The following is an 18,890-nucleotide window of genomic DNA, read 5'->3' as shown; positions in this document are numbered from 1 at the left end:
TGCTAAACAAAAACTAAACAGTACTGAATGCAAAGGGACCCAGAGGTTCAGATATAATGAGAGTGGATGAATGTGGCACTCATTCTCACCAATACATAGGTCATCCAAACCAGAAACATGAGCCAAGAAACATCGGAGGTAAACCGTACCACAGAACACGTGAACTGAACATGAGCGCCCAAAGAACACTCCACCCAACAGCTAGGGAATAAACCTTCTTCTTAGCAGCCCACAGAACTTTTTCTAAAACAGAATAGGCCACAATGCAAATCAACAAATACAAAAGAAATCCGAATTTTTTCTTTATCTCATCAGATAATCAACAGTCAGGAAAACTCTAAAAATTAAGTTAGTGCATGGAGACTGAGCAATACACTTTGATGACCAATGTGTTACATAAATCAGAGAAAAAAATCAATAAATTAACAGATTCAAAGGAAAACCAAAATACAACTTACCACAACCTTAGGGACACAGCAAAACTAGTTCTAATAAGGAACTTTAGAGCCATGAGTGCCTACATTGAACTTCAGAGATTTCGCTGGGCAGTGGTGGCACACGCCTTTAATCCCAGCACTCAGGGAGGCAGAGGCAGGTGCATCTCTGAGTTCGAGGCCAACTTGGTCTACATAGTGAGTTCCAGGACAGCCAGAGCTATTATACAGAGAACCCCTGCCTTGAAAAAATAAACCAAACCTAACAAAAACAAACAAACAAACAAACACAAAACAAAACAAATAACTTCAGAGATCTCAAATAAATAACCTAACATTTTGGAACAAAACAAATATAAAGTTAGCAGATGAAAAAAGAAAAGTAAAAATTAAGACAGAAATCAATGAAATGACAACTGAAAACAGCAGAAAAGATTCTGATGTGTTTGTGTGTGTAACAGGACTATAGCCAACTTTATGTGGAATGGGGTAAAAGTGAAAGTATTTATGCTATATAATCAGGCATGAAACAAGGGTGTCTACACTCCCCACCTTTATTCAATATAGTTTGAAATCATAGCCAGAGCAAAAGGCGAGGAGAGAAATAAAAGGATATAAATAGGAAAGGACAAAGTATCTCTATTTTCAGACAATGTGATGCTATCCTTAAAATGTCATAGACTCTGCTACAAAGCTCAGATCTGATAAATACTTTCATCAAAGTAGCAATATACAAAATTAATGTAAAAAGTCAGAGACTTTTCTATATACCAATAACAGACATATTGAAAAATAAATCCAACGGAAATGAAATTGTCAAAGAAAGGCTTGCATTGCCATATTGACTTTTTTTTTGGGTATTACCCAAAAAAGCCCAGTTATAGACCCAACCTTTGCCTGTAATTACTTTCCTTTCTTTTGGCGGTGATAAAATTCCCTGACAAAAGCAACTTATGGGTAAAAGGGCTTATTTGGCTCACAATTCCACATGCTTTATGGCATGGAAACCAAGGCAGCAGGGACGTGAGAGAACCGGGCACATTACATCTGCAGTCAAGAGCAGAAAGCAATGAACTAATGCATGCTAGCGCTCACTTTGTCCTCTCCGCTTTATACAGCTCAGGATCCAACACCCAAGGTTGGTCCTGCCTTCAATTACTGTGGGTCTTTCCACATCAATTAGGGTAGTCAAGACAATCCCACAGGACAATATCAGAGACTAACCTTAGTCTAGAGAATCAATCACAAGTCTACCTCCCATCTAGGCACCCAGTTGACACTAACCACCACAGTGTTCACCAGCAGATAGATAATAAAGTGATACACACACACACACACACACACACACACACACACTATTACTCAGTCATAAAGGCTAAATTATATCATTTGCTGGAAGATGGATGGAGTCTGAAATCATGTTAAATAAAAATGTCAAACTCAGGAAGGTACACACTGCATGTTTTTTCCCATCTGAGTAATGTAATCTAGATTTTAAAATAAAATATAATTTGAGTTTTACATCAAAAAAAGAATACAAAAAAAAAAGACATGAGAGCAGAAAAAGTACGACTTAGTGGGTAGAGAAAGTGATGGGGTACTAAATATCATCAGAATTCATCATACACAAGCCTGAAAATGTTACCAAGAAATCCACTAGTTAAAACATACAATACAGAAATCAAGCCCCCGGGCTTCTGAAAGAGCTGTCAGTGCTGTTGATCACTGAAGTGTGTCTCTAGCCTGTACCATGATTTCTTGCTTACCACTGACTTGGAATCACTCCCATCCAGCGAATCCATAAACAACACTAAGCATCAACAGCAGCTCCTCATACCTGACCTGAAGTCAGTCAAACTTGGACAATGACAAGACAAACTTCCTCTAAACAGGCAGCCTAGAAACTCACGTGAGAGACACACCTACGAAAGACATCTACATGTCCAGGTCTCATAGCAACAGCACAAATATGGACAGCCAAGTCAGAAAATCTCCCCACAATTCCACCGGTCCTATAAAAACATTCTCAAAAATGTCTAGATGAACCTCAGGACACAGAATATAAAAGAACAATCATAAAATAATTCATGAAATAATTCAAAGAGAGAGAGAGAGAGGGAAACAGAGTGACCCACACAGAAGGGGAGGGAGGAGGAGAGGGGAGGTGCCCAAGCTAACTGGGAATGCTGTGGGCGGCAAAACATATGCCCAGTGACATACCTCCTCCTCATAATTGTAATTTTGTTATTGTTATGAATCGTAATACAAATTTTCTGGAGAGAACTTCTGCTCTAGGGGATCAGAACTGATAGACTGAATGAATATCTATCAAAGGGGGATTTACTCACAGGCTGTGATCCCACTAATCAAACAATGGCTATTTCCAAATGGAAAGAACAAGAGTTGTCCAGTCTGCAGTCCTAACCTGGTGCTGGAGCCCTAGAGAGCCACTGATCATCAGTCTACACTGGAATCCTGAAGCAGTTGATGGTTCTAACACCATCAACACAATGCCTCTGAAGCAGGGCAGATGAACGTGCCAGAGAGAGTGAGCGCAAGCTGGCCAAAAGCAAAACACATCACATTCTTCTGTGGCCTTTTACGTGGGCTGGCATCAGATTAAGAGTGTGTTATCTCACCTCAAATGATCATATCAAGAAAAAAACCCTCACAGAAGTACCCAGCTGCATGGACGATCATGGATACCAGATGTTGTCACACTGGTATTCAGAATTAGTCAGCATAACAGCCAGGTTAAACTGAAGTCATCAGGGTGAGCCATACATAGAATAGAACCTTAGAGGAGGGACAGATCTGTATCTCTAACGCATGGGAAAGATGCTATGAGGAGATGGGAAGGCATCCAGCACAAGCCAAAAGAGAGGCCTAGAACCTCTCTTTCCCTCACAGCCCTCAAAAGGAACAAACCCTGCCGAGACCTGTGTGGACTTTGCCTCTTTAACTATTAAGCAACCAACTGCTATTGTTTAAACTGCCTGGCCTCTTAGAATTCACTACAGCATTTTAGCAAACTAACATATACGCTCAAATCCTTATATGCCAATTGTAATAGCATCATGATCAACACTTTTAAAATAACTATCCTCGAATTGTTTCAGGGTACTTACTAATGACCAATCCCTGTAAGAAGTTCCAGTATATACATTAATTAATGAAAACGTTGAGTAAATTATATAATATGGAATTACATGTCAATAAAAATAAACACACAAAACCCTTTGAAAGTTGACATAATTATTTTGAATTAAAAACTGAGACTAAGAGGAACAATTAACACATGGGTAAAGGCAGGAATTGAAAGCAGGCCCTAGCATGTACTAGAGAACATAACCATTCCACCTAGCCCCTTACCTCCATTTGCCCCCTCCCCCACAGCTCACCCCCACCTTCTTTCCATTTCCTGTATGAAGCTGCATGAGAGGTCAGAGTTCAACACACACCACCTCATCTATACTGTTCCTCACTATGCGTTACTGTAGCCCTGACTGTGTACCAGAGTGGATAAAGCCCACCAAATGACACATGTTTATACAAGTGCTGTATGTATTGCAAACACTTTTTGGAAATCTTAATCTAAATCATATTCAGGGTCATTTTAAAAGCACATCAACCTGATTCTGAAGTTTATATAAAAGGCAAAGGAACTAAAAACAGCCAAACAATTCTGAAAAAGGAACCAGGTTAAAGGGCTCATTACCTGAACCCATGGATCTATTATCAAGCTATGATTATGAAGTCTAGTGTTGATGAAAAGTCAGACATGCAAATGAACACAACAGAAGAAAAAGGCAGAAACAGCCACATGTATAAATGCAACTGATTTCCAACCAATCTACTAAGGCAATGTGGCAGAAAAGTAGTATTGTCCTCAAAGTCAACAAATGGTACTGAATCAGCAGGACACTGTAGGCAAAATAAGTGAATAAATAACCTTAGACCTACATAAAAGTTAATTCAGTATGGGCCACAGCCTAAAATAGAAGTTTAAACTATCATATTCATAGAAGAGAACGCAGGGACAAAGGTTTTATGACCTTAGAATTGGAAAGACTTCATGGGCATTATGCCGAAAGCTCAATCCACAAAAGAAAATTTTACAAAATGAACTCAGCCCCAAATTTTAATGTCTATTGCTAATCATTTTAAGTCTTCTGATTTCTATTATAAAACTAAAGAGTAGGAATCAAAACTTTTAATATATTTCACAAAGAACTCACATCCAAAATACATTAAAAAAAACCCTTAAAACTCAGTTTAAAAATTAGAAAATAAGTAACAGAAGATGAAAGAATGGTAAACGCGCAGAGCGGGACATACTCAGAATCATTCAGCACTAGGGGTGCTAGGGGTACTGTCATCCCAGTACTTAGAGGCTGAAGCTAGTGAGCTCAAGGTCTGGCCTACATATTTAAGACTCTACCTCAAAGCAGAACGTGTACAACGCTGTAACTTTCATCCATCACCAATGTGAAAGCAAATGAGCACAGCCGTGTGGAAGGAGCGTGGCGGCTATTTATGAAGTTAAATATACCAAATAATCCAGTGATCCCACTGGTAGGCATTTATATAAAATAAAGATGTGTTCATACAGAAATCTATAGACATGTACACAGTGGTATTATTCATATCTTTTAAAGCTGGAAATAACACTATTGGAAACATTTCTCAACAATATAATGGAACAAATTAGTAATATACATGACAGTACAGATGAATATCAAATGCTTTTGCGTCTGAAAATGACAGATTCCGAAAGGCTACATGTGATTTCATTCATGACAACTTAAGAAATACAGAATTATTAAGACAGTAAACAGAGCAATGTATCATGTGCACTGTAGGAGAAGGGCCTTAGGGTACTTTAGGGTACTGAAGTTACTATATCATGGTGTTTACATGAAAGCATTTGCTTGTGAAAGCACTCCCCAAATGCTGAATTTTATCAATAGTCTAGTCTAAGTTTTAGGATCTTTTGAGTGAAAAAGAAAAAGTCTTAAAGGATGGCTCAGCAGCTAACTCAGTGGCTCCTAAGCCTGACCATCTCAGTAGATCCCCAGAAAATACATGGTGCAAGAATAGGACTAACACACATTCCCACCACAGAAAACATAACTACTCCACAACACATAAACACATAAATGCAATTTAAAGAAAGAAAACGGGAGAGGGAAGTAAATCAAACTAAAAGACTCACGCGTACATTAAAATACATTTTGTAAGCATTTACTTTCTTTGATCAGAGGCACAAGAATGTTTGCTCTTAAAAGACATTATGCATAATTTTCTTTTGCATATTAATGCAGTAATTTTATAAAAATTATTCCGTGCTTACTATGTACCAGCATTAAATGATTTACACATAATTAATTTAATGAACGTAAAGAACCAAAAGATAGAAATTCCTTTCAGAATTCATAAGCATAACTCTGGCAAGACCCAACATAGAGAAAGAAAAACCTAAATCGGTAACAAACTCATCCTCTAGAAACCATTTAAGATTTGTGCCCTGCCCTTGATTCAAGCTCTAAGGAGACAGGAAGGACCCAGGGTTCAAGGGCACTGTAATCAGGGTGTTAGAAGCTAGCCTAGGTTGGCTAAATAAAAAAAATAATCCTCCAATTCTGGCTTGTATGGGTGAGAAATTAAAGTGCCCAATCATTTCATGATCAGAAAAACAGCATTTGATATTTCTGGTCTTTTCCAAAGCTCTCACATGCAAATTACAAGCAGATCCAAAGAGCAGATGGTTAACTGTGAAGTGTTTGGTGGCAAACGGTTGCGTGTGCATCTGTAGGTCCGGAAGAAAGAGAAGGACCAAACATATGCTTTTCAAGATGAATGAAAAGAAATCTCTATTCCCCGGCCCTTACGGGCTTGCCTAACCTGCCACCCAGAGGCTGCAAGCTTCCCAAGATAATGACGAATCGGGCCCCTACACGTGTGGATGAAATGGCGTCTTCTCATAGTCACAAGGTTGGACACTCACAAGGGTTTTGCTTTTCTTCTCTTCACCCTCTCTCTTCATTCCTTTTCATAGGCACCTGTGTGAAGTCTTCGGTAACACTACCAGGATGCTTACGGCGCTGAGATTTCCTACACAAGCACTTCTAGAACTAATTCCAAAGTCCCTACTGTGACAATTTGCAACCAGGATATATGAAACGAGGTTCAAGAGGGCCGGCTGGCTGGGGGCTCTAGGAGTCCAAGATGGCCTACGCAGATACACGCAGATACGCAGGTCTGCAAAGGAGTGGGAGGAAAATGGTTCTCCCGCATTTCTGTTCTCTGAAAGTAAATCTAAGACGCAATCAAGATTCAGAAAAGAAGGTACCCATAACTAAGGCTGACCAGCATCAGCTATGGCGCACTTCCGACAGGGGTTCACAGGTGCTTTGCGGATTCAAAGGGCTGAGATGGGAGAGGGGGGGCACACAGGAAACAGGCTGGGGCTGTACAAACAGGTATGGAAAAATACAGGCTCAGCCTCGAGCTGGTTCCAGCCAGCCCTGCAGGGGTGGGAGCGGAAGTTGGGGGCTGGGTATCTAAGTGGTTTTGAAGACTTCGGAGATAGCGGCATAGCAACAATCTGGTGCAGTTTGTGCGCACAACCATCAGCTGATAGCGAGCAGCCATTCACCACAGCCGTCAGCGTTTGCTGCATCCTTAGACTTGCTCTGGACCAGCCGCAGTCACAGCTGCAGGACCTCTCTGGACCAGCTCGGTCGCAGACTGCGCAATCACCAGACCACTGCAGCAAACCAGCCCAGCCGAGCCTAACGCTAGCCATGGCCGACCCCGAGAAGCAGGGACCCGCTGAGAGCCGCACCGAAGACGAGGTGATGGAGGGCGCCCAGGGTGGCGAGGATGCAGCAACCGGCGACAGTGCCGCTGCGCCCGCGGCCGAGGAGCCTCAGGCTCCCGCGGAGAATGCGCCCAAGCCCAAGAACGAGTTTATCGAGAGCCTGCCCAATTCCGTCAAGTGCCGGGTCCTGGCGCTCAAAAAGCTGCAGAAGCGCTGCGATAAGATCGAGGCTAAATTTGACAAGGAGTTCCAGGCTCTGGAGAAGAAGTACAACGACATCTATAAGCCCCTGCTTGCCAAGATCCAGGAGCTCACCGGAGAGATGGAGGGCTGCGCGTGGACCCTGGAGGAAGATGATGACGACGACGAGGAAGAAGAGGACGAAGAGGAGGAAGACGAAGAAGAGGCGGCAGCTGGTGCAACTGGGGGTCCCAACACCGGCAAGAAATGAACACAGCGGCTGGCAGGTGATAAATCCCCTGCCCCTTTTATTTCCGATGTCGGCAGACTTTAAAAGGCTCAGGTTTTGCCCAAAATACATGTGAATCTATTCTGACATTCCTAAATTTAAATTGAATCAAGTAGATTTTGGCTAGCCCGTTTCTAATCTGACTTTTATTTGTGTAAAACAGATGCCAAAAGACGTTTTTAAGAGAAGGCTAATTAAGCTTATTTTTTCCCCCTTCCCCGCTCTTCTGTGAGAACTGGACTTGAGACTGATGAGAGACGGTCAGTTAAATGTATAGTGCGTCACACGTTGAAATCCATTCATCACACTGCACCTGGACACCCAGGCTAAGACCGAACTCTTCCCCATGCTTAATTTCTTCAGTTTCTTTACATTTCTCAGAGCCGAGGAGAAGGAACCCAAGGAAGACGTGATCTTTAAGCCTTTTGCGTTTGCAAACCCAGACATCAGCTTTACACTCTTGAGGAGACGTGGCTTGGAGGAAGCCTGCACAGAGTGACTCTACTGGCTAGGGAAACTGGAGTTTAAAGTTATGGAAAATGTTTTGAATATCTGAATTTAAGAAAGAACATGGTTGCAAGACAGAGGGTGTATTACATGTATAATATTGTCGACACGTGCTCACTTGTGGTCTCATGTTTTCGGTTCTCTTGGTAGTGTTTGTTTATGAAATCGTAAAAATTACCCCAAAATGTTTTAAGTAGTAAACCACCTTATAGCATTTTAGAAATATAATTTACTTGAAGAGATGTAGAATGTAGCAATTCCGTAAAGCATGTGTATCCAGTGTTGCGTAGTTTGACCTTTGTGAAGTCTTTTTGTCTTGTAGCTTTTAGCAAGTAGCTGTGAAAACCATCAGAAACACTCAATGAAGCTAATGTCTGGAAAAAATATATACTTGAAGAATCAATCCAAGTGTGTATCCCCACCCCCAGCTCAGAAATAGAAAGGGTTTAAGTTTGCTTGTATTAGCTGTGCCTTCATTATTTTGCTATGTAAATGTGACTTATTAAAAGGTGCATAATCATTTTTATTGCTTAATTAAGGAAGAAGGACATATAGGAAGGACTTCTGGGGAAGGACATTTAATGTAATGGCCTTGAGCTTCTTTGTGGGTTTTGAATTATCTGTGAATCAATGTTCTGTAAGAGTCCAAACTAAAGTTGTTTACCACTGTGGTGTTAACAAAGCAGTATTTTCAAAAATAAAAAGACTTGTTGTTCTGACTGCCTGTGTTCTCATCTATAAAAGTGGGTGGTAATGGTCCCTTCCTCACAGGTATTATGAAAAGGAGTTATTCTATATACAGCACATAACAGCAGTATCTGACACCCAAGAGTAATTTCCAGCTATTATTATTATAATAAAGACAAAAGACCCTGATAGAAAATCCCACTCTCTTCCTCTCCTGCTACGCAACAGAAAACGGTAGCTTTATTAATCCCCTACCTTGGTGATTCCTTATTATCAATAAAAAATATGTTTTTTAATTCAGAAATACAGGACATTCAAAAACTACCCTGTTTTGGTTTCCTTCACATAAAATCTGGTTTTAATTTCCTCTCATAAAAGGTAAGACTTTAATAACGCATTATGAATTCACCCCACCCCCACACATCAGATGCCATTCTCTTCCGTTTGCTCAAGGGTTAATCATACTGCCGCAAAATTACGTTGGAAATGGAGGGTGATATTAACCTGTTGCTAATGACAACAGTTGACTACGATCAACTCTAAGGTTGTGGCAACTTCCTACGGCGTGATCAACCCAAATGAAGGAGGATGTTACATACATTATGATCATAATTGTATGATTATTTTAATTAAAAAGGTAATTAAACTCAACAAGTTCAGAAATGGAGGGACTGCCATTTAATATTTCTTCAGGTCTAGTAAAAATTAAAAAAAAACGAAATAAAAAAGTGTCTAATCACTGGGAAATTTATTTTAAAGGTATATGATTAGTTATATAAAAAAAACAAGAGATGGAATGGAAAATCATTAGATACAAGTTTGATAAATTGATTGGTTGTCAGATATATTAAATCAATAATTAATTCAAGGCATTAAAATATATAAGATTTCTTACACTAGAAATAATATATATACATAAACATAAGCTAGCTTAAAATTTAAAAAATGTGTATAATATATGTTAAATGGGGGGATTTCACAAAAATAAGCTTCTGACTTAGAAATGATCACAAAAACATTAATTCTTCTAAAATTAACTTATAATTTATCAAAATTCAATTCAAAGCCCAAGTGGGATTTGGAACTTAATACAATTTCTATATTGTTCACCTATAAGAAAAGCTGAGGCTACCTTCAATAATTTAGAAGCAAATCAGACTTTAATAGATTCAAGGAAACATTTTTAATGAGAAAATACACAAAATATTTATCAATTACTAGGTACAGAAAGGCTAAGATTAAGATGCACACAGCCAAAATAAATAAACAAACACAACAAGAAAAAAATTAGAAAACAATCAAGTTTTGAGTCTGTAACTCATTCCAAAGGCAGTCAAGAATTGTGAGTTTTATCTACAGCAGATACACGCAGCCAAAGGTTAATGGTCTTACTAGTTTGACAAATCATAGGAAAATTAGTACTTTTCAGAGATAATTAGCACTTTTAGAAATAGACATAAAGAACCTGAGCTGACTACTTTAAAAGGAAGAAGTACTAGGGAGGAAGATGTGCTTCTGTGCCCAGCACTAGGTAAAGCGGGGCTCTAACAAGCCCGGAGACGTACATGCTCCAGCTGCGTACTCAGGCCATCAGGCATTATTTTGTATTACATATATGCCTAGCAATTTTTTTCTGGCTAGTCATAGCACCAGACCACTGCTGGCTCCTCTTTTAAAGAACTCAGAGACGTTTGGGATGGATGTCAATTTCATCTCCTCACTGAGCTGGTCCCAGACATGTGTCTCCTGAGCTGCCTGTTTGATAGTGCGTCACAGCTGCACTGTAATGTCGGCAGGACACCATCTTCCCGGGCAGGGAAAATACTGCTTTGCAGTAAACCGCGTTAACCCCTGAGAGGCCAAACTCGGCAAAGCACAAAGTAACCAGCAGCACTCATTGTACATTCAGTGCCTGCTCTCAAGAGTGTGACGCAGAAATCTGCAGCACTTCAAGGCTCACAGTGTATGCTCGGTGCTGCAGCTCTGCCCATGTGAAGGTCCACATACATGCACACACAGGCACTTCTTCACTGCACATACATGTAAACAAATGTCTTTATTCAGCTGGAACTTACATAAAACAAGACATTTTAATAGCAGCAATTTCAGATATTCACAATACTGTGCAAATACTGCCTCAAAATCGTATTTGCAAAGGTATTTTAGAAGTTCCCACAGCATTAAGATGGATCGGTGCTGTGGAGAATCTTTAAAATACCCTATATATGAAAGAAATGCAAGTAACTGAGTGAGACTGTGAGGACTAAGTGACAAAGGCATTCTTCTACACAAACAAAGATGAATGACCTAGTACAATTCGTTAATAAAATCAACCCAGCCAAATTAGCTGTTAACAGATTCAAAATGCCAGACTTTACATTTTTATTCTTGGAATTTTGTCACTAAAAAGCAACTGTAAAGGCAAGAAACAATCCCTTTTTATACAAAATGTATTTGAGACGCTTTTAACAAAAGAGAGGGGGGCTGAAAGAATACAGAAAGGATGATATAAAAGAACATACAAGCAAACCAAATCCCCAAAGAGAACACACATTTACACAGCAGACTACACAGTATTACAGGTATCCATGAGGGGTTTGTTGTATTTTTTGCTTGTTTGCTTGTTTCTTTTTTCCAGACAGGGCCTCAGTATGTAGCTCTGGCCTACCTTGGATCTCACTACACAGGCTGGCCTCAAACTCAGAGATCTCCTTGATTCTACCCCCAGGGTCCTGTGATCAAAGACTGAGCCACTACACTCTACTCATGAAGCCTTGATGTATTCCCTGGTTCAAAATCCAGACACAATTCTACACATTTACAGCATGCTCTTAACTATGCTAGCTTTTTTTTTTTTTTTTTTTTTTTTTTTTAGAAAATTATACAGTCTGCCTGAACGGAGAAGCAGTAAACTCTCAGACCCTCGTTTCCCCTGGGGAACAAGACAGGAACCCTCAAGCTCCGCTGCAGGCTCTCAGAGGCAGGGTGCATATCAATCAATCAATCAATCAATCAAGTCCTTTTCTTCTAGCTGCATAGCTGGGCCAAATAATATAATTCTCTGGGTTTCAACTTCATCACCTGCAAAGTGGTAAGGTTTGCATGTTAAGTCCTCAGGACAGTGCCTGACACACGGTAAATACTCCGGGAGCGAGGCAACTGTTTGCTTCATCATTTTGTCCCTGTAACAATCCAGTGCAAGTAAAATGCGCACCTTGAAGACTGCACCCCTCACCAGTGTTTGTGAGGGGTCAACAGAAGTGATTTAGAGCTACAGCTCCATTCTTGAGTTCTCTCTATGGATTTTGAACAAAACTGGAAGTTAACTGCATCAATTTAAGGTCATTTTTACATCAGTGGTAATAACATGCTATGGAATATAAAAAGTCCTCAATTCCAAGGAGGGAAGCAGAGCAGCGCAAGCCAGATCTGACCACTACTATAGAGAGACCTGGTTGCATTTCTTGTCCTTGAATGCAGGAAACGTATCCAAATGGGATTTGCAATCACGACAGCAAATACCCAAAGTTTCAATCCCAACACAAAAAGAAAATCAACGATAACCTGTAATTCTTTGACCAACCCTGTCCCATAATAGGTCACAGGAACTCCATTTCAAAGGAGTTCTGCCCTTTACTATGGAGCAGTGAAGTCTAATGACCCGTTCACAGGGGGCTCCTAAGACCATTGAAAACATAGATATTTACATTACAATTCATAACAGTGGTAAAATAAGTTATGAAGTAGCAATGAACATAATTTGCGGTTGGGAGTCACCACAACACGAGGGTTGCAGCATTAGGGTAGCTGAGAATCACTGCTTGAGAGAAAGAAATTCTACAGAATCCAGGAAAAACCTGAACAAGCAGCAATTGGGTTTCCCCACTCAGTACGCTAGCATAAGACTGTACACTCTTATCCAGTTGGCGAGGTGTCCATGCCTATAAAATGAACACTCAATTAAACCCCAAAGGTTTAATAAGGTTTGGATAGCTCCTGGACAATCGAACATGTGGGAGTTCCTAGAAAGAGATGCATCCCAAGGGGCACAGGCTTCTTCCATACCTGACCTCTCCCACACCTCATCTGAGGCACTCCCTCATGTGCACCCTGTGGAATGTCTTCTACAATGAATTAGTACAGGTAACGATGTTTGCCTGAAATCTGTGAGCCAACCAAGCAAAAACAACCTGAGGCTCACAACTGGCACCAGACAGGGGCTAGGGGAGTCTTGAAACTCAAGTCCTCAGCCTGTGGGATATATTTGTACTGCCCGTGAAACAGGGCAGCTGTGACGCACTATCAAACAGGCAGCTCAGGAGACACACGTCTGGGACCAGCTCAGTGAGGAGATGAAATTGACATCCATCCCAAACGTCTCTGAGTTCTTTAAAAGAGGAGCCAGCAGTGGTCTGGTGCTATGACTAGCCAGAAAAAATTGCTAGGCATATATGTAATACAAAATAATGCCTGATGGCCAGAGTACGCAGCTGGAGCATGTAGTCTCCAGGCTTGTTAGAGCCCCGCTTCACCTAGTGCTGGGCACAGAAGCACATCTTCCTCCCTAGTACTTCTTCCTTTTAAAGTAGTCAGCTCAGGTTCTTTATGTCTATTTCTAAAAGTGCTAATTATCTCTGAAAAGTACTAATTTTCCTATGATTTGTCAAACTAGTAAGACCATTAACCTTTGGCTGCGTGTATCTGCTGTAGATAAAACTCACAATTCTTGACTGCCTTTGGAATGAGTTACAGACTCAAAACTTGATTGTTTTCTAATTTTTTTCTTGTTGTGTTTGTTTATTTATTTTGGCTGTGTGCGTCCTAATCTTAGCCTTTCTGTACCTAGTAATTGATAAATATTTTGTGTATTTTCTCATTAAAAATGTTTCCTTGAATCTATTAAAGTCTGATTTGCTTCTAAATTATTGAAGGTAGCCTCAGTTTTTCTTATAGGTGAACAATATAGAAATTGTATTAAGTTCCAAATCCCACTTGGGCTTTGAATTGAATTTTGATAAATTATAAGCCTATATTGCAAAACTGCCTGCCCTGAGCTGGATCGCTTTTCCCTTTCAAGTGCACCAAACATACAGGGCACTCTGAAGACTCACTGGAGCACAAGGTATTTCAACGCACCTTTCCAGGCTTCCTGTGTACTGCAGTGCTAATTCACACACACACACACACACACACACACACACACACACACAATTTTCTTGTCTGAAACCAAGTTAATACAAAAGTTAAGACATCTTCAGAAAAACTAAAGACTTTCTAGCCATGCATCTTGGGGATGCCTTGACGGAACACACTCATACATTCTTTCATCGCGTGTGAGCTTCACAGTATGTCCTTACACAGACTGGGACAAACACACACCTGACGACTGAGGTGGCTGCCAGTGTGACAAAGAATGAGAATTCCCAGACAGAAGCTCTGTCTACAAAATCTCACTCCCTGATTTGAAGAGCAGTGATGTGGAGAGGTTAGAATATTTTATGTCCAGAGCCTGACTACACCGTATCTTGGGCTAGACTTAACCCCTTATGCCATTCTGTGGTTAACAGAATGTTGGGCCTACCATTCTGTGATTAACTGATAAAATCCTTTGGAATAGATTAACTTAGCAGGCAGCATCTTGCTGCAACCTGCCTCTGAGGTTTCCACCAACGTATTTTTAAACTGCCTTGCTGGACCATGGAACCTGGGGTAGCTGAGCTCCATGCTGCCCAGGTCTTGGTCACGCATTTGGCTCTGTTATAAACTACCTCTTACTCCCTTTGAGGTGAGAGCTCTGCGAGGTTTTTTTTTTTTTTTTTTTTTTTTCAGTAATACAAAGCACAGCATGAAAAATACATGAAGCAGCAATAATTTGTTTGCTACCACGCATTGTGCTCTGAAGGTGTCGTTCTTGCATAAAACTGGCAGAAGCCATCAGCATGGGAGGATGGAGTCATATTGTGACATTATGAGGCTATGATATCATTAGGCAATAAAGTTTATTCTGTTCCATTAGAATCTTAAGGGATCACATCGGCAAATATGGTTTGTCACAGAGCAAAATGTCACCATGGGTCAATCTGTACCTACATATGCACATGCATCTGTTACAATGCAATGACCAAAAGGAGGAAGAAGAGGAATAACTGTAACCAAATTGTAACCAATACTTGTTTTATGAACTTGTCATAAACAATAAACTTGCTTTTACATAGGAAAAATATCCTGAGAATAAGCTATTTGGTCCCTTATCCAATACAGATTTTCAATGATTTCAAAATCATCCAAGAAAAGACTAGACTCCCAGAGTCAAGGATGGTGGCTTGAATGAGCATGGCTCCATAGACAAACATGCGTGAATGCTTGGTTCTCAGCAAGTGGAACTTGGAAGTTTCCAGGTTCTCTGACTGCAGCTTTGTAATTATTAGTGAACTAAAGTCCAGAGTAAGTTAGTTTAGAAATCAGAATTCTCCAGGCTTCTTAGGCAAATGAGAATCCTGGAGTGAAGTGGGGACTCTTAGAGCTGTTGTGGCATGGAAAGGCTGCAATGTTGTAGCTCCAGAGCTCGATGTTTCCACCGTTATGTTTTAAAATTGACTTGATTTATCACGTTCCTGTTCCTCTGCTGTGCAACTTCAAGAAACTGCCTCCATGGGGGAACACAGAACCCGGGATAAACTAGCACCATATTCCTGAGCCACAGTCAATCAAATTTGGCTCTAGAATAAAGTATCTCTTAATCCCTTTGAGGTGAGGTGTGGGGGGGGGGGCGCACGCGTGCACTTACAAATACAATCTTGTGACTCCACAGTTTTATTCAGAGCCTAATTGAAGCCTAGCTTCCCTATGTCCACAGCCCTCCCTCTTGAGGACAAGCATTTTCTCATCTCCCTACTCCCTTGCTCTTCCAGACAAGCTTTACTGCTAGCCAATGTGGATGGCAGCTATGTCAGATTCTCCCCTCAGTGACTTGCATCACATTCTAACTACACAGCTCCACCAAAGAATGCATGCTTCTTTTTATTCTTGTTTTAGCATCTCTATCCATTTACCACTCAGGTGACTTCACACTCACTGGTGACTGAGGCTGGCATGCACAACCAAAGGAAAGACTTCTATTGAGACTTCTTTCCTAAGACTCACATAAATTCCCTGCTTTAAGTAACTGCCTGGGTGTTATCAGATAGCCAAAGTAACAGAACTTCCCTCAATGAACCAACTTTATCTATACTCTGTTACCTATTATACAGCTACCCAAACTAGAAACCGTGACAGGGTCACCAGTTAAAGCCTTGCTCCAACAGAACCAGACACCTGCTGACTGTGTCACTCACACATAACCAACGAGCGATTTCTACAGCTTCCATGTTGACCCTGGCTGTTCTTTACCAGAGCTAAGTCGACGGCCTCCTCTCAGGTCTCTGTGCACATTGCCTATTTCCATAAGTTATTTTTCAAAAACTGAGATTATCATTCCATACAAACCCTACTCAAGGCTTTGACAATCTTAACTCTACAATCCTTGCACCGACCATGTCCTGGCCCAGCGACAAATCCCGGACAGTCTCCATCATCTATGAACCCTGAATATTCTGACTCACACACTCACTCGGCCTAAAATGTGCCCCACATCTACGTTCTTAAACGTCTTACAAAAAGCCTGCTGCTTCTCCCCTAGTTCCATGATGTGTGATATGTAACTCATATACCAGGTACCATAATCTGTCACATGTCTGTGTACATTCCCAACCCACAGAGAGAAGGGTAAACAGTAGTCATCTCCCATGTCTGCAACATGCCTGGCACAGCAAACACTCAGGGTCTGTAAAGTGAATGAACGCCTGTGCAGATTTTCATAGTTCAATGCAAAACTAAACAAATCTAACAAGATAACTCAAGGACTGAGATTCATTCCAAAAGTGCAGCTAAATCTTTAAACCTGAATCACAGATCTCACCTTAAATATACTAGGCCACTATTGTGATATTCGAGATGTGTGTGTATCGTTTTGTTTGATCCACAGATCCCCAACTAGAGCCCCTGCCTTACAGAGACCTACCTTGGCAAATAGTAGATAATAAGACACCCATTTCAGAAGGAAATCTGATCCACACTAAAAATGCAAAACAGGTTGAGAAGAACCATACAGGCAGGCCCTGCTGTTTCCACATATATGCTACTAGCATTAGACACACTAAGGAAGTGTCTACAAAACCCGACCAGATATGAGTTAGAAACAGTCACTGGAAGGTGACCCAGAGAAGGCACAAAAGCTCTTTCCCCATATGCACCTCCCCTTCTGCAGCTCTTCATCTGGACCCTACTATAAGTGAGCATTTCTCTGAGTTCTTTGACCCATTCAATCAAATTAATCAGCATGGGGGAGCGCAGCCAGGAAACCCGATTTACAGGCCAGTTAGTGGGGACCACAGGAAAGTAGCCAGAGACTGGGGTGAGGGTGCGATGGTGTTAGCATGGAGGATTAAGCCCCAAGAGAGTTCTGCTACTGTCTTCAGATAGAGATGTCTGAATATGAATTGTCCCTTCAGGAGGTGCATGTGTTGAAGCTCAGTCCCCAGCTTGTGGAATTGCTAAGACGAGAGGGGGGTCACAACAGGACCACCTTTATCAGTAGGTTAACCCATTAAAGAGTTCCTATTAACTGGGCTAGGAGGAGTTGGCCCTAACAGAGGAAGTAGGCCAACAGGGTTTATCACTGAATGATGTCTCGTGCTCTTGGCTTCTTCCTGCCTTGCTGCAAAACCTTTGTTTACACTGTGTGAAGATTTGTCACTGTAACTGGTTTAATAAAGAGCTGAGTAGCCAACAGACAGGCAGTAGAGAGTAAGTGGGACTTCCAAGCAGAGAGACAACCTCAGGATGAATCTAGGCACGCAAGAGATACCAACAAGACACCGGAAAAGTCAGGCGTAGGTACTGAAGAAAGGTTAAAAAGCCACGTGACAGAACATAGATTTAAAAAATACGGGTTACTTAAGGTATAAGAGCTGGCTGGAAACAAGCATAAGCTACAGGCCAAGCTTTTGTAATTAACAAGTCTCTGTGGCATTATTGCAGGATGGCAGTCCCAACCAGAAAGTACTACGACCTGGCCTCTCGGCATGCCTGGTTGCCATGGTAATACCATGCCATGCTACCTCAACGCTCCACCAGCTCGGCTCATCTGAGCGCCAACAATCTTTACTCGGCTATATTTTACAGGTAATTTGCAGTGCTAGTGATAAGAAGTCTGATTATCACTACAGTGCAGCTCAGAACTGAGCTGGATTAGGGAGCATGGAGGCTCTACTGTCAACCACGGAGTTAACTGCCTTTTCCCTGGGAGGCAGAAATCCTGACAGCTCTTAGAGGTGAGAAGTAATTAGTGGTGAAAGTATAGCAGGCAAGGCTCTGGGCCGGCTTCCTCTACATGCACACGCTGACACCATTTATTTACTCAACACCTTTTCATACCACTTTGGCACCAGGCCTTCTGCTAGATAGGAGAAACCTGTGCCTCCCATTTATTTTACTCCAAAATACCTCCCTATATATTACTGCATTCTCACGACTATCCGAAGAGTCAGGCAGGACAATTTTTTGCTTTACAACTGAGATATCCGAAAGCAAGCAGTTTATGTGACTTACTGACTTAGGGTCTAAGTTAGGAAGATGCAAATCTGTAGCTAAATAGCTATTCACTAAACCCATGTGTTGTGGAATATTCCTTTACACTGTGTAAAGATGTGTTATTGTGATGGGTTTCATGAAAACTAAAAGGCCAATAGCTAGGCCAATAGGCTGGGCTTCCGGACAGAGCGAGCTCTGAGAAGAAGAAACAGAGAGTACCAGCAGGATGCAAAGGAAGTAAGACATGCAGGAGGAGAGGTAAAAGCCACGAGTCATGTGACAGCACAAAGATTAATAGAAAAATTTAACCTATAAAAGCTAGTTAGAAACAAGCCCAGGC

General features: G+C 41.2%; 2 protein-coding genes across 2 annotated transcripts in view; one reads left to right on the top strand and one right to left on the bottom strand.

The window, feature by feature from the left end:
- Herc3 (HECT and RLD domain containing E3 ubiquitin protein ligase 3) overlaps positions 1-18,890 on the bottom strand; it is a 99,171-nt gene that overhangs the window by 6,860 nt on the left and 73,421 nt on the right. The gene's annotated exons all lie outside the window — the stretch shown is intronic.
- On the top strand, positions 1,298-9,602 carry Nap1l5 (nucleosome assembly protein 1 like 5). The gene has a single exon (XM_050131716.1). The coding sequence runs from the start codon at positions 6,815-6,817 to the stop codon at positions 7,706-7,708; it is 894 nt and encodes a 297-aa protein (XP_049987673.1). The 5' UTR covers positions 1,298-6,814; the 3' UTR covers positions 7,709-9,602.

This window comes from Alexandromys fortis, unplaced genomic scaffold, assembly GCF_014885135.2.
Source record: "Alexandromys fortis isolate MF-2015 unplaced genomic scaffold, M_Fortis_MF-2015_v1.1 scaffold_386, whole genome shotgun sequence".
NCBI classification, from domain to species: Eukaryota; Metazoa; Chordata; class Mammalia; order Rodentia; family Cricetidae; genus Alexandromys; species Alexandromys fortis.
Note: the sequence above shows the minus strand (reverse complement) of the source record. Positions and strands in the feature narration are given on the sequence as shown.

Coding starts and splice junctions, on each gene's coding strand:
- Nap1l5 (XM_050131716.1), top strand. CDS start 6,815: ATGGCGCACTTCCGACAGGGGTTCACAGGTGCTTTGCGGATTCAAAGG.